The sequence below is a fragment of the Corvus kubaryi genome, unplaced genomic scaffold (assembly GCF_017639235.1).
Source record: "Corvus kubaryi isolate FWS band 111438036 unplaced genomic scaffold, C.kubaryi_AGA036_p1.0 67, whole genome shotgun sequence".
Lineage (NCBI taxonomy): Eukaryota > Metazoa > Chordata > Aves > Passeriformes > Corvidae > Corvus > Corvus kubaryi.
The window spans coordinates 2,263,888-2,278,483 of record NW_024582055.1 but is presented as its reverse complement, the minus strand read 5'-3'; the positions used below and the strand labels follow the sequence as shown (position 1 = coordinate 2,278,483).

The 14,596-nt window shown below is 37.8% G+C and overlaps 1 protein-coding gene across 1 annotated transcript in view; it reads left to right on the top strand.

Annotated features, from left to right (window-relative positions):
- Positions 1 to 14,596, top strand: part of PCDH10 (protocadherin 10) — a 35,727-nt gene that overhangs the window by 5,423 nt on the left and 15,708 nt on the right. Inside the window, exons 3-6 of the mRNA XM_042048518.1 lie at positions 892 to 902; positions 1,033 to 1,091; positions 1,640 to 1,746; positions 11,004 to 11,309. Of these exons, the coding sequence (XP_041904452.1) occupies positions 892 to 902; positions 1,033 to 1,091; positions 1,640 to 1,746; positions 11,004 to 11,309 (483 nt within the window). The remainder of the gene's footprint in view (positions 1 to 891; positions 903 to 1,032; positions 1,092 to 1,639; positions 1,747 to 11,003; positions 11,310 to 14,596) is intronic.

Sequence of the window (14,596 nt, the reverse complement as noted above, 5' to 3'; positions counted from 1 at the left end):
GGGGGGGGGGGGGGTTACGGCTCTTTGCAGAGTCTCTGCGCTTGACAAGACTGAAGTGACGTGGGGTGTAATTACAGGATGTTCTGAAACAACACTTAAAACCGATGTCTTTTTCCTTCCTGAAATCTTTGCATGTGCAAGGAAGGCTTTAGGGGAAACCCCATTTGGGACTGTCACAATCACTATAGTTAGCAGGAGCTTTAATTAATTTGTGAATTAGGGTTTAATACTTTACTTTACTCTATCTGCACGGGTCTTTATAACCCCAAAACTTGCAAAGAAAAGCAACCAGAAAGAGTTTCTGTAAAATTATGTGCTGAAACTTAAGGTGTTCTGCAATGTTGCTTATGTTGTGTTACCTGGTGTGTAGAGAATTTTTATCAAAGCATATACCATGCCATATTACTCCCCCATTAATCATTTTGTGCTGGGTTAGCTCATACATATTCTCAGTACCTCTCTGCCTGTGCATTAGTGAAAACCTCACATTCTCTCTTAACATGCTGAAACCTGAATATTGTCCAGTCTGACAAAGGTAGTTTGAATGGTATGTTCAAAGCATTAAGTTTTGTAGTGAAATTTCTAATACTGATTTTTAATACTGACTTTGCTTCAGAATGTCTATAAAACTCTTGGCTTCTGCTTCCTTTTTGATGACTTGAGGGTATCTCAATGTATTTTTTTTTCCTAATGGTACTATAACAGTACTATCTAAGTAGTCCACAACTCTAGAAATAGTTATGCTAATATTTTGTGGGAGTTCTTGTGATGCTCAACAGTGTGCACTCTGAGAAAACGTCAGAATCTTGTCTCAAAAAACTTCAGAAAAAAATCCCTCGTGCCTTCCCCATCTGTGTGACTAAGAGCTGTTTTTTCCGCCTTACATTCTAGAAACAGATTTTGTAGGCCTGCTTGCAGCTAAGCATTACCATTTATAGTGAATATGGTGAGCTGCTCCCTTGTGTATTTTCTGCTGCTGGTTACAGAAATATCAAGAGTTAAAATACTTCCCAATATTTTCTTTTTTCCTAGACAAAACATCAGCGTGCTGAGCTCAGTTATCTAGTTGACAGACCCCGACGAGTAAACAGGTAGGAGCTCCATAGCCTTGGTTTCCTCATGCATGCTTTAGCAAGTCTGAATGGGGTGCAGAAATGTGTTTACTGCCAATGTAACAGAGTAGTAAAGCAGTGGAAAGTCAAACGTATGTAGATGCACTAAATGAGTTTGAATTGTGGCTTTTCTAAACTGGTTTCAAAATTGACTGAAAAGAGAACAAAATCTCGGCTTCTATTAGTCTAAAACGTGCTTCAAATACTTATGAATATGCTTCTGTAGGGTGTCCCAGAAAATAGTCTCACTGAGTTGAAATTCAGCTTAAGTAAATGGTACCAAATTACTTTTACCGAGTACATGGAACCCAGGTGGACTAATAACCCTTGCTGTCCCTTCCAGCCATGCTCCCAAGGTCTGAAAACTCCTCATTATGTTTATGGTGGGCGGGGCGCCTCTGTGGAAGCCCTGCAGCAGGCAGGAGTGGGGGGAATGCAGCACCGTGTTTGGCCATGTGATGGCGGAAGAATGTTTTATGAGTTCCTCTTTAATGTTTATTCTAATGTAAAGATGTTTCTGTGTCTAGTTCTGCATTCCAGGAAGCAGACATAGTAAGCTCTAAGGACAGTGGTCATGGAGACAGTGAGCAAGGAGACAGTGATCATGATGCCACTAATCGAGGTCAATCCTCTGGTAAGTCTGATAAGAGAATGGAAATAGTGGATCTTTAAGTAGGGAGACTAGAAGGAACAGTTACTTATAGGAATATAATACAAGAGAGGCGTAAATAAGGTGAGCATATTTATTGTGTGGGTTTAAGTCAGCTTGCTGCTACAGTTACTTGGACAAGGAGACAATTTTGAACCTCTTTTGGTCATGGGGCAGAGTTTATTTTATTCATTTGGTTGGGGGTGGGAATTGGATGTGTTATACTGCATCATTCACAGTAGCAAAACTTCCTGCACATTAAGACAGAGTTGTTGGTACATTTTATAGCACATTTTTTCCTACTGCAGGTTTAGGGAATTTCAAAGCATTAAGCAATTTTGTTTAGTAGGCACTTCAGCTGGCATGGCAATGGGAAGTGAAGGGGGAGTTCCCAAGGGAAAGAATGGACCCAATGATTGAATGACAGCCAGACTGTGAGAGTTTTTTTTCCGTGGATCAGTGGAGACACACTGGGTGCTCTGAATGTGTAATACCTTAGCATTTTTGGAGGATTGTCTGTTAATTCAAATTGAGGCACCATATAGTGCAAGTGGTCTCCATGTTAATAAGGTATTATTAAATACATTTTCTTGATAGAGGAAAGAAAGGCTTTAAAAGACTATGAATCACTTGGAAGATACACACATTGCAGTGTTATGCCCATATGTAGGGCTTGCTGTGTTAGTTCTCATACTGTCAGTTTGCTTCTGAAAGGAACATTTGTTCAGAGCCTGTGCATTAGAATTCACGCTCACCCTCACACTGCATTTTAGCTACAAATGCTGTGCTTTCTTTCCTACTACAGCCTCCACAGGTCTGGTACATCTTTGTTCAATACAGTGTTGTCTTTCCCCTCATTTCCTTTGTGCTCTGTCATGTATAAAGATTTGCTACAAGTGTGTCCCTTTTTTTTCCCCAACCCCCACCTTAGAAGATACCGGGGCAGGGTACCCAGTACTGTCAGGGCAGTGCTGCCTCACCCGCCTGCTCTGTTAATGTCCCCTGTTTTCTTGCTGCTGTAGTCACTGTGCCCTTAATGATGGGAAACCCAGGCACCAGGGGAAGAGGAGGCTGCCACAGGGCCTCTTTCTATTGCTGCAAGTCATTAATATGCAGACCTAATGAGACTTGAGAAGAGCCAAGAGTCTCTGGAGCTCTCTGCTTCTTGCAGGGCTTCATGCTAAGTGAACAGAGTGTCTATTTTGTGTCTGGGAACCTGACAACAAACCAGGTCTTGCCAGAAGTTTACATCTGAACACAGAGCCTCTTTCATTTTTGGCCTATATATGGCATATGATTTATTATTGTTTGAAAAAGCCATGTATTTAGTCTCCCCTCAGCCTTTCTTTCGCACTGTTTCTGATGCAGCAATCAGGGCTACTGAGTTATAAAAAGCTCCCTCTCCTCCTGCCCTCCCTGCATTCCTGGTTTTTTTTCTCTTTTACGCATTCTACTGCAGCAGTCATCTCCATGAACATTTCAATCAGCTTAGTCCCTCAACATAATGAACCATAATATCCAAACAGGAGAGAAAAGAATAAACATCTGCAGAAGGGGCTGGATTTGACTGATGGTGGGAATATAATCATATAGCTGCACATCAACTGAAAGCTATTTTCTTTTAGATGCATTCTGTGCTGTTATTGTTGTGCCTCTGTTCTTTCTTTCCCTCCATTTTAAAAGTAGACTATAAATACTTGTCATACTTGGCATTGATCCTTAGTGGGGTAAATTCTTCATTTCTATTTTATCAAATAGTGGGGAAAAAACTATTCTGTACTTCTAAATAATTTTAAATCATTTAGGAATCTGATGGGATTTGTGAACTTCTGTGTCTTCGATGGTGATGACATAGGAAGTAATGAAGACAATTAGGCTTGGTCTACTCACAATTAATAGTTTGAAATGAAAGAATACTCAGAATTTCACACATCCCATCAGATTCTTAAATTATTTGAAAATATATAAGAATCTGATATGATTTGTGAACTGTATCTTCAGTGGTGATCACATAGTACATAATGAAAGCTGACAATTAGGCTTGGTCTACTCACAATTAGTAGTTTGAACTAAAAACCCAGAATACACCAATTTCATAGATTGGTGCTGAGATATGAGATTTTATTTGCATGCACTGTTCTTTTAATGATAGTCCCAAATAAATACTTCAATACAAATCTCTGTAGAAACAACTTTAATATTCTACATACATATTATATAATTTTCCTGTAAGTTTTGGGCTGAATCATGCAGTCTTGATGCAAAGAATGTGCCCTTTTACCTCAGTGATGACAAGATATTTTGTCATAAGAACTTCATTCTTGCTATTAGCTTTTGGTGATGAATTTTATGGTGAAAAAAAGGAGCATAAATCTTGTTTGATCTCAAATTGCTAGAGGAAATATGGAGGGAATGTCTTCTCAGTTCTTTTTGGTCATTCTGATGCTGTATAATCAATTATTTCTAAATTACTGAAGGAAAACACACTGATTGATAACATGGCAGCAGTTTGGGCTGGGTTTTTTTTTCCAAGATATTACCTGATACTATGCAGCATCATATCTGTTTTCAAAAGCATCTAAAAATATTTAGTAGGTAATTCACATTGACAGACAAAACTCCTTCCCTACCAGTTTTAGTCAGCAGCAGGTTCTGCTGGCAAAACATCTTTTTACTGTTCTGCACATGACTTCTGTCACTAGTGAACAATCCTGTGGCACACGAGTAGCTCTTCTGTAGTGGTCCATTGCTATCCAAACTGGGTGTCGAGGTCAGTTATTAACTGGGAAGAAAAACATGTCGGATGAAAATCCATCACACTGCCATAGCTTTATTTTGCACAATTATTTAGTGAAAATTCTGAACTATGCTGTTCTACATATAATGAAATATTTTCCTGGGTTTTGAAATTAGATCATAGTTCACCTTTTCACAAAATGTTTTCTTAAAAGTGATTTAGTCATGTTTTAAATGTGCTGAAATGTGTGTAAGGGATTCATATTTTTCCTGAGAGAGTACCACAAGAATGCCATGTAATTATCCACATTCTTACCTACCTTAACACTGATGAAGTACTAAAGTATGGTCATCTGCTTTTGGCAGGGAATGGCAGGTAGTGAGATGCTCAAGACCCTAATTTTTGTGGATCAAACAGATATTTCATTGACTGGTATAGTAATCTGAGCTTTTTGAAAAAATGACTTTACAAAGGTGAAGAAGTGCAGGAGGTTTTTGGCAAACAGAGGAAGGGTTTCTCAAACCCTGTGTTCTAATGACTTGTGCTCCTCTTTGAAAATTGCTGAGAGAAAAGCTGCTACTTGCTATAGAACAAACACAACTCACACCACGCTTCTACCTCTTATTAACACACTGTATTTCAGCCATGTTCTGTTGGAGTGATTGTCAAGCATGAGGTTACTTTATTTCCCATGGTTGATTAACTTCTTGGCCTCCCTTGTGAAACTGCCAGCTTGGGTGCCAATTAATACTCTGCATGTGTGTACATTTAAATTGTATGATTAGACACCTGTCCTGCAAGATTTGGACTTGTGCCATCAACTTATTTCATATGTTTGCTCACTAGCTACTTGGCTTTCCCAAGCAGAGTCCTTCACAGTATTACCCTTTCCTCATGGAATTGGCACGATGTCTCAGAGGCACTTCAGGAAGGAACGCCCAAGATGTGAAGCCAAGTAGATGCACTGCCATGTATATCCTATAAAATGTATCAGCTTTTTTGACCTGTTTTTGAACAGTTTACATTGGTGCCTGGCTGAAACCTGAAATTAGGTTTCTGCTAGCGGACTTTATGAAGGGAACTGATAAGGGTCTAATATAAAGGCACAGGGTGAAACATTGGCTCACACGTTTTCAGTACAGATTAGGTGAACGCCAAGAGGGTTCATTATTGCAAAAGAGCTGCAATATTTCAGTGTCCATAAGGAAAAGAATACGAGAAGTCAGAAGAAGAATTTTAGTGATAAAGGGACAGAGAAAACCAGTATTTCTTCTGAGACTATGCAGACTGACAGCTAAATCCTGTTTTGAAGATCACTTGGGCAAGAAGTCTGTCTCAGATAAAGTGAGAGTGAACATAAAAATGGCTTAGAAAAGTCCTTTGACTCATGCTAAGGGCTATTTCTATTTCTTTTTTTTTTTTTCCTCTTCCTCCTTGGCCTGCATGATTAATACTATTCACATCTCAGTGGTCCAGGTAGGGCTTTGAAGCTGAGATTTGGAAGAGCTGAGTATTGAAGATATTTGAGTCTTTATTCATGTTCTGATGCACATAAAGTCAGTTTTATCCGAGGCAGCACACCAATTATTTAGCAAGAAAGTGTGATAATAACTCTGTTTCATAAAGTCCGCTTCTTCAGTAGATAACTACAAAGTAGGTTAACGTCATTATCCTTATTTACCAATACAAAACATGAATGAATCATAGGGAAATGAGTAACTTGCTCATTGACAGTCTAATGAAATGGATACATTTTCTGGGAAGGGAGCTTTGAAAAGGGGGCCTGGTTCCCTACATCACACCTATCTCATATCTAACTTCACAGAAGAAACAGAAATGTCATTTAGTTACAAGTAAAAGGCAAGGCTCTGAAAAAATCACACATGTTGGGGGAGAAACCTATCCCAATAATGGTAGTGCAAAAAATACTTAACAAAGTATTTAATTTGTATTTTTATTTTTTATTGCATCTGTTACTCAGTAATACATATGAAAGTGTTCACTTGTTGCCCTAAAGGCTTGGTGTATGGTTCTTTTCCCTTAATTAATTGGAGAAAGGACACATTATTTAAAGATGGGTTTAGGCGTAATTTTTTGCTTTGACCAAAGCAGTCTTTCAAACAAATCAAAACTCACAGAGAAATTTTGCTTTTCTCCTTTTGAAATATGGAAAGGAAGCAAATTGGGAAAATGCTTCCAAAATGCAGTGCTGCCAAGTATCTGATTCAAAGCACCTGAGTTCAGGCAATTCAGACATCAAACTTGATTAATACCTTTTCTAGTTTTTGGCAGCTTTTGAGGGAGGGGCAAGGGTTTGTTTTCCTTCAAAATCTGCAAAGTCAGGGTTGTGGGAGAGTTTATATTGCCCACTGGCCCACCTGGTAATAAGACTTGAACAAATAGGAACGATCTAGTGGCCTTTGCCATGAATTGTTACATGTATGCTGCATTTGGAATAGTGCAATGCTTATCACTGTCAGAGTTTCAATGCACTCTACTATCTATTTACATCCAAAAAGGGCATCTGAAATTCATAATTCAGAGTCACCTTTAAAATCTCAGTGTATCTGTATGCAAGGCCTAACAGCATAACTAAGTGAAAAATACAAAGCATTTTTCTTTGATGTGGACTTGTAATTGTGATGGATAGTTCAGTTCAGAAGGACTGTACATATATATAACCAGATTTATGAGGGAGATGAGATGGAAGTGTTACACTGCTGAACATTTTGTTGTAAATCAAGAACATGAATCTTGGGGTATGAAGGAGTTCTGTGCGGAGTATCTTACTTCTTTACTGTGATGTGTCCTTCCTTCTTGGAAAACAGCAAATAGCTTTTACCCATCCCCAGCCCCGTGTTAAATGTTTTTCAATTAGAACCAGAAAATTCTATGCTATGACCCACAGGAAAGAGGTGGGGGAAGAATAGCCAGCATTCATACTACAGGCAGTGTAAATTGCATGGCTGCCCAGGGATTTTGAAAATAGGCTGCTAATTTGAATTTCTTTTCTGTCAAAATACTAAACCCAAGGGCTTGGTTCTGCACCTGTTAAACTCTTAGGGACTGTTGTGACTAATTCAAACTGGAACAATTCCTAACCCTTGCCTCTCCGAACATTTTGTTCCCATTCTAAACAAACATTTACATTTAGCTATGCGCTCCTGCAGTGTATATTTAAATTCTGATGTATATAATTTTTTTTTCTTTTTGCAAGCTCTTATCTCGAAGAGGGAAAAAGTTTGCAGTACAAGCTTACATTTTTTATCCCCTACATTCATTACTTTGTTTATTCAAAATACTGATTTATAGTGGCTATAACATCTCTTTTATAATAAGCTGTTATATAATACTATTCAGTGCACTGCAGTAGACAAGCAGTATTCAAAAGGGAGCAAAAAAAAATATTTGGATAGAGACATTTTGCAGTTTAGCAGCTGATGTGAGAACAAAATAGTAAAATGGAGGGTAATTTTCCAAGTGAAATAAAGATCCACGAAGGAAAAAAAAGGGTATATATTTGAATACATATACTTAAAACAATATTTTTCTACTCTCTCCCTCCCCAGAGACTAAAGAATATAACTTAATATTTACCATTAAGTTTTTCTTTCTCCTACTGTCTTTCAGGAAAGGTTGAATGAATATGGTCACTGATACACTATCAGCAAAGTGGAACTGTAATCATTTTCCTATTAAATGTAGGGCTATTTGTTTTTTACATATAGCTTTGCCAAGAAGTCTGCAAATTGAAATAACCATGCCGTGTTTATTGTCCCTTAAATCTTCAGAAAGGCAAAAGTTAGATTCATAAAATGTGTCTTTTCTTGCATAAAGATATTTTTCTTCAGACATTTCAATACATAAGATACACACACACAGTTTTATAGACATTGTTAGATACTAATTTCTTTTTGGGAAGCCTGCATCTAAATATTTCTTTTCAGTCTTTGATAGCTACTACCACTACAGAATTTATATTTGTACTACTTTTCTCCTTGCCTGATGATCTTCATCTGATTCCTTAAGCATATCTGCAGTTCACATTTGCATTCTTCAACAGTTCACTGATCAGAAATTTATTTTCAGATTTCTGCATGCCAATTACCAAGACAAGCTTCTAATCGAAACTGGACCTGGCATTGTATATTGCTTAATTTAAAATTAAAAAGTCATTATAAAGTGAGATTAATCTGAGATAAAAAGCTTTTTATTTTTCATTTCCTCATGGATTCTTTTTTGTCTAAATGACTGCCTTTCTTACTCAGGAACTTGTTGATAGCTCATAATCATTGTTCCTTTCCGAAGAGATTGTTTTTTTGTAGTGTGAGATATTACATAAATATTATTAATATAATTCAAATTATAGTTCAAAACTGTCGTAGAATTCTTAATACTAATCCTCACATTGGAGATCAAGCTAATCCAGTTCTTTACAATGTTGGCTGGTAAATGAGCTACATTACATGAATCTTATTACAGAACCACAGAATTAACTAGGTTGGAAAAGACCTTTGAAATCACTGAGTCCAACCTATGCCCTAACACCAGCTTGTCAACCAGACAATGGCACTGAGTGCCACATGCAATCTTTCCTTAAGCACCTCCAGGGACAGTGACTCCACCATCGCCCTGGGCAGCCCATTCTGATACCCAATCACCCTTTCTGTGAAGAAATTCCTCCTAATGTCCAACCCATAACTCCTCCAGCGTTGCTTGTGTCCTCTTGTCCTATATTACAGCTGTTTAAAATTTTTTTCCTATTTCTGAGTAGTGTCATTTTTTTTGTAATTCTAATGAAATATTTGTAAATGCAATGTTTATAACAGGTTTAGTTCAGTTTTGACATAACACCTAAGACACTCAGTTCTCTTTATAAATACAAGAAAAGGAGGTTTTTTTAATGTTCTGCTTTTCTGTATGATGTTGAAGACTGTATTGGTTTAACTCAAACAGCAGCTAACCCCCACACAGTTGCTTGCTTACTCCCCTAGGCCCAGTGGGATGGGAAAGAGAATCAGAAAAAAGTAAAACTTGTGGGCTGAGATAAGAATAGTTTAATAATTGAAATAATAATAATAATAAAATGGAGAGAGAGGAATGAAACTGAAGACAGAGAAGTGATGCACACTACACGTGCTCACCAGCCACTGATCGATGCTCAGCCCAGCCCTGAGCAGTGATTGCTCCCTTGCTGCTAGCTCTTCAGTTTATATAGTGGGTATGATGCTCTGTGGTATGGAAGAGCCCTTTGGCCAGCTCACAGCAGCTGTCCTAGCCGTGCTCCCTCGCAGCTTCTTGTGCATTTCCTCAGTGGCAGAGCATGGGACACTGAAATGTCCCTCATTTAGCGTAAGCACTACTGAGCAACTACCAAAACATTAATGTGTTACCAACGTTATTCTCATATTAAATCCAAAACACAGCACTGTACCAGCTACTAGGAAGAAAATGAACTCTCTCCCACCCAAAAGCAGGACAAACCTATTTGGAGATGCTGGTATTTATTTTACTCTATCCCTGTGATTTCATACATCATTCTTCTCAAAACAAGTATAATCCAATGATTTAGTGACTCATAGCCAGAAAATATTCCTTTGGAAGGCTGATCTGAAAGTGGTCAAAAGCAGCATGGCTTGTCATTCGAGATCTTAATAGCATTAAAGGATTTGTAAGCAAACAGTTTCGTGTTGGCACAGACAATTGTTTGCTTATATAGGGGAAGCTTTAACAATTTTTTCATAGCATCCACAGCCACATCACACTGGACTATGGGTGCCTTTGTACTGCTAATTGCAGTATTTTATTGTAGGGTTCTGTCCTGTTTCTTGGATCACTTGATGATAGTAAGGACTGCTGCAGTAGCAATGAAAGCTGTCTCCGAAAGAGTGATGTAACAATTGATTAAATAAGCTCTCCTGATCACTTGAAAACTCAATTCCTACCTTGTAACGTCTCCTTTTAATATCAATGGGCTCCATCTGTATACCAATGTATGCACAGATAATTCCTTTAAAGGACTCATTAATGTTTCATTTTGTAAATGAAATCTGTGATTCCTCAATCCAGACATTTAATTTCTTTGGTCAGAGATATATTTATGTAGAAACAATTCCTTCATGTTCTTCAGCAAAGATTTTCAACCAGTGAACCACAGACATCAATCTACAAGTAGAGTCAAACCTTGTATGAATGGGTTCTAAACAGTGAGATCTGCAAGAGATTTTGTGAGACAGAACCACCGATACTCTTCTTCTTGTGGTATTTTTGTGTGTGTGTGACATTCTGGCATTTAGTTGCACTTAAAGGGCATCTTTCACCTCTGAAGACTGGACAACCAGATTTTTGGTTGTGTTGTTGTTGAGGAGATGAAACTAGTGGATGAAGTTCTTACAGCATTTCTCTTTCCACTTCTCTTTCCTTGGCATAATCTTTCTTATCTGTCAGCAGCTGTTCATGATGCTGAAGCTTATATCTGTAGTTTCTTTTTCTTTCATGCTTGCAGGCATGGATCTCTTCTCCAATTGCACAGAGGAATGTAAAGCACTGGGCCACTCAGATCGGTGCTGGATGCCTTCCTTTGTTCCATCCGATGGACGCCAAGCTGCAGATTACCGCAGCAATCTGCACGTACCTGGCATGGACTCCGTTCCAGACACTGAAGTGTTTGAAACACCAGAAGCCCAGCCCGGGGCAGAAAGGTCCTTCTCCACCTTCGGCAAAGAGAAGGCCCTTCACAACAGTCTGGAAAGGAAGGAGTTCGATGGACTGCTGTCTAATACACGAGCGCCTTACAAACCACCATATTTGAGTAAGTACTATTCAAAAAGCTGTGTGGAAGTGTTCCCTTGGCGGGAATAAAAATTAGCTCTTTCTGCTTTTCATGCTAGGAAACATACAGGCACAATTTTAGGAACAGGGGAGAAAGATGGCTTCTCTTGGATTCAGGCAACAGTGAAGAAGGCATTGTTCAGTGCTTTTTTAAATAAGACAAAATCTTCATTGTTTTTAGTGTGACATCATTGTCAACAACAAAAGTGTCAGCTAATATTAGTGGGGGAGTTGCTCAATTTTGTTTTCTGATGCTGGCTTATTTGCAAAATTTTCTTGGATAGCTGGTTTAAACATTGATGTTGCCAGGCTAATGTTTTCTAAAACTAGAGTTAAATTGAGAGAACAGTCCTAGGAGCTTCTTTTTATAATTGAGAAGTATCTTGTGAATGAAGAGTATTTATATTATTTTGAAGTAGCTATTTACATAGTTTGGAAGGAAGAAGAGAAAACCTTTTGCCTGCAGTCTGATCATCTTTCAGCCTACATAGTATTGACTCTTGTCAGTGCTCCTCTGTGCCTTCTGTCTCATTCCAAAATCCTGCCTCCTTCTTTAGTCACCTTTTGACTGGTTACGTGGCATAAAAGGGCGTGATAGATCTCAAAGAGACCTTCATAATTCCTTTTGGAGTCTGAGCCAGCTGTAGAACCCTTGAGTAGCACTTTGATCTAATACGTCTTTTCATTCTATTTAGCTGTGTTCTGTATTTTATTAGAGACTGTAATTTCCTTGACTTCCAGAATTTTTGATGTTTATCTGATCCAAATCATCCAAAGACACTAACACTGCAATATCGACCCTTTTTAAAGCAACAGACGTCTTTTAGGCCAGCAGATTGAGGGTAAAAGAAAAAAAAATCTCTCTGAATGGTATTCATTTATTTATTTTCCTAAAGCATTTAATTGTTCTGAGTGGTGGTGTGCTGGCAGTCCTGATATGTGAAGATCTTTGCTACAGATCATTCTCCGCACAGACAGCTCAGTTCTCCCTTCTTAGCTGGCTGTGCTGGTATTTTCATTCATTCACGAAAGGTCATTTTACCACTTCAATTCTTTAGATTCACTTTAGTCACAACTTTAGATTTGACTACCACTTCTGATATGTGAAAGCCATTCCTACAAAACCTGTCCCGAGACAATCAACTTATTTTGTGTGGGCTAAAATGTGATGTGTCAATCATCCAGTAATATTCTAAAGACCAGTGTGAAATTTCAGTACAGCCTAACAACTTTCAGTCTTTCTTGAACTGATCTTCCATCATTTATTTCTACAAAACATTGTTTAGCACTAAGCCATGATCTAGCAGTACTGATTTCATCACTGTCACCTCAGTTAGAAAATTAACTTTAATTTAACAAGTTTGGTAGCATTGTTAGATGGTCTAATCACAACGGAGTTCTGGTGCCGTATGGATGTTGCAATGATGATTGTTACCTGGTGACACCTCAACGATAGTGCTGTTCTGGTTTGTTCTAGGCCTGGGAGTTTAATTTCAAATAGTAATACATACTTATTTTATTGATCGTTTAGGAATTTTAATTTTTTTTTTACATAAGTGTAAGTAGTTTTGTTGAACAATGTCTTTACATAGAGACATTGATCTACATTTTACACTTTTCTGGTACAAGGGCATAAACAATTGAAAGTAATATATCAGAAGTAACCAATATAAATGAGTGTTATTATATAATCTACTCTTGAAAATCCAGATTTAGTTTTGTTTTTCTTCCATGAACCTCAAAGCTAAAATTTCTACAAAACAAGAGTAATGCTCCTCTGGTTTATTTTCCCTTATTTGGTATTTTCTTTTTGGTGTTTTACATTATAATTGTATAGCAAAGAATAGGAACAGCAAAAACAAAGTGAGCACTAGAAATGAGTAAATAATTTATTATTAATAATGTATTAAATGAATAAGGCAAGAAAAATATATAAGAGGAAGTTGATTTAGGAAGAAACATTAGTTGATTCAGTGGGTAATTGCAATTAAAAATAAAATTAAATTCAACTTCTTAACACGGAAGACCATGTCAAAATCAGTTTGTCAGTAGAGTGATTTTTTAAAAGAAGTAATTAAAATGTATGAAACAGAACCATCATATTAAGCAAAAACATTGTATAAAAATTTGAAGCGTGTATGAAAATGGCCACATGAAAAACGAATAGCAAAGAATAAAAAGTGTATTGCAGAATGCAAAAACTGTTTGAATTTAATAGGTGTCTTAAAAAAAAAGAAAGATTGTAAAGCAAATGATCAGAAAAGTTCATAAATTCTAGCAGGTGAGTTTTAGAGTAGTAATTAGCGAACATAAGAGGGATGCCTTAGAGTAAATAGCCAAAGGCATGCAAACAATATAGACAACTTTTAAGATGTCAGGTGTAGTAAGCTGGGAGAGAATTAGTGAGTCTTAGCTGCAGTTAGTGAGGACAAGGATGTGGCAGAGATTCTAAACTGTTTCTTTGCATTTGTATTTTTCCGAGGAGGGGCAGAGAAAGACAGGCATATCTAGGAAGGCACCCATCCCGGGTAACCATTTTAAATAATTGTGTGAGAAATGTAAGAGGATGTTGTTTTAAAATTGTTGTTGAAAGGAGTCAGTGGATTATGTGTTTCTTTAATTTTCAGCTTTTAACAAGAGCTGGTAACGAAAGAGTGTCAGAAATTGTGTTTATCACTTAAACATGTACTAGAAAACCTTGTAAATTAGAGATCAGTGAGGAGCCTCAGCATAGGACATACATTTGTAATTTAGGGGTTTTAGGAACAAGGTAGCTGGCATCTGACCAGGAAAGTAATACAGAAAGATTGTCAATCTATTAGAATTTTGATAGAGTGAGTGAGAATTAATCAATAGAGTGTATTTGAACTGTCAAAAAAAACCCTTTAGCACAGCTTCTGTGTAGTAGAAGAAGCTCCTAAAGTAATCAAGTGTTGTCATAGGGCAAAGCATTACCAGACTCTGTGCCTAAGAGGAAAAAGTCATAAGGATAAATGGAACACTTCAGCAGAAGCAGAGTTCCCCAAGCATCTATGCGGAAATCCATGGAGTTAAAAAACCATTAATTCTCTAGAAACAGCGACCAGAAAAAGGGGGAAATGTTTGCAGATGACATGAAGGGGTTTGGGTCCTTCGAGTCTCGAGTAGCACATACCCCTGATGAGCGGTGAAGCGTGGGCAAACCTCGTCTGCTTCCGAGGTACCTGGCTCTGGAATGCAGAGCTGCAGAGCCACGTCAGCACACCGGGATAGCTGAGGAACCCACTC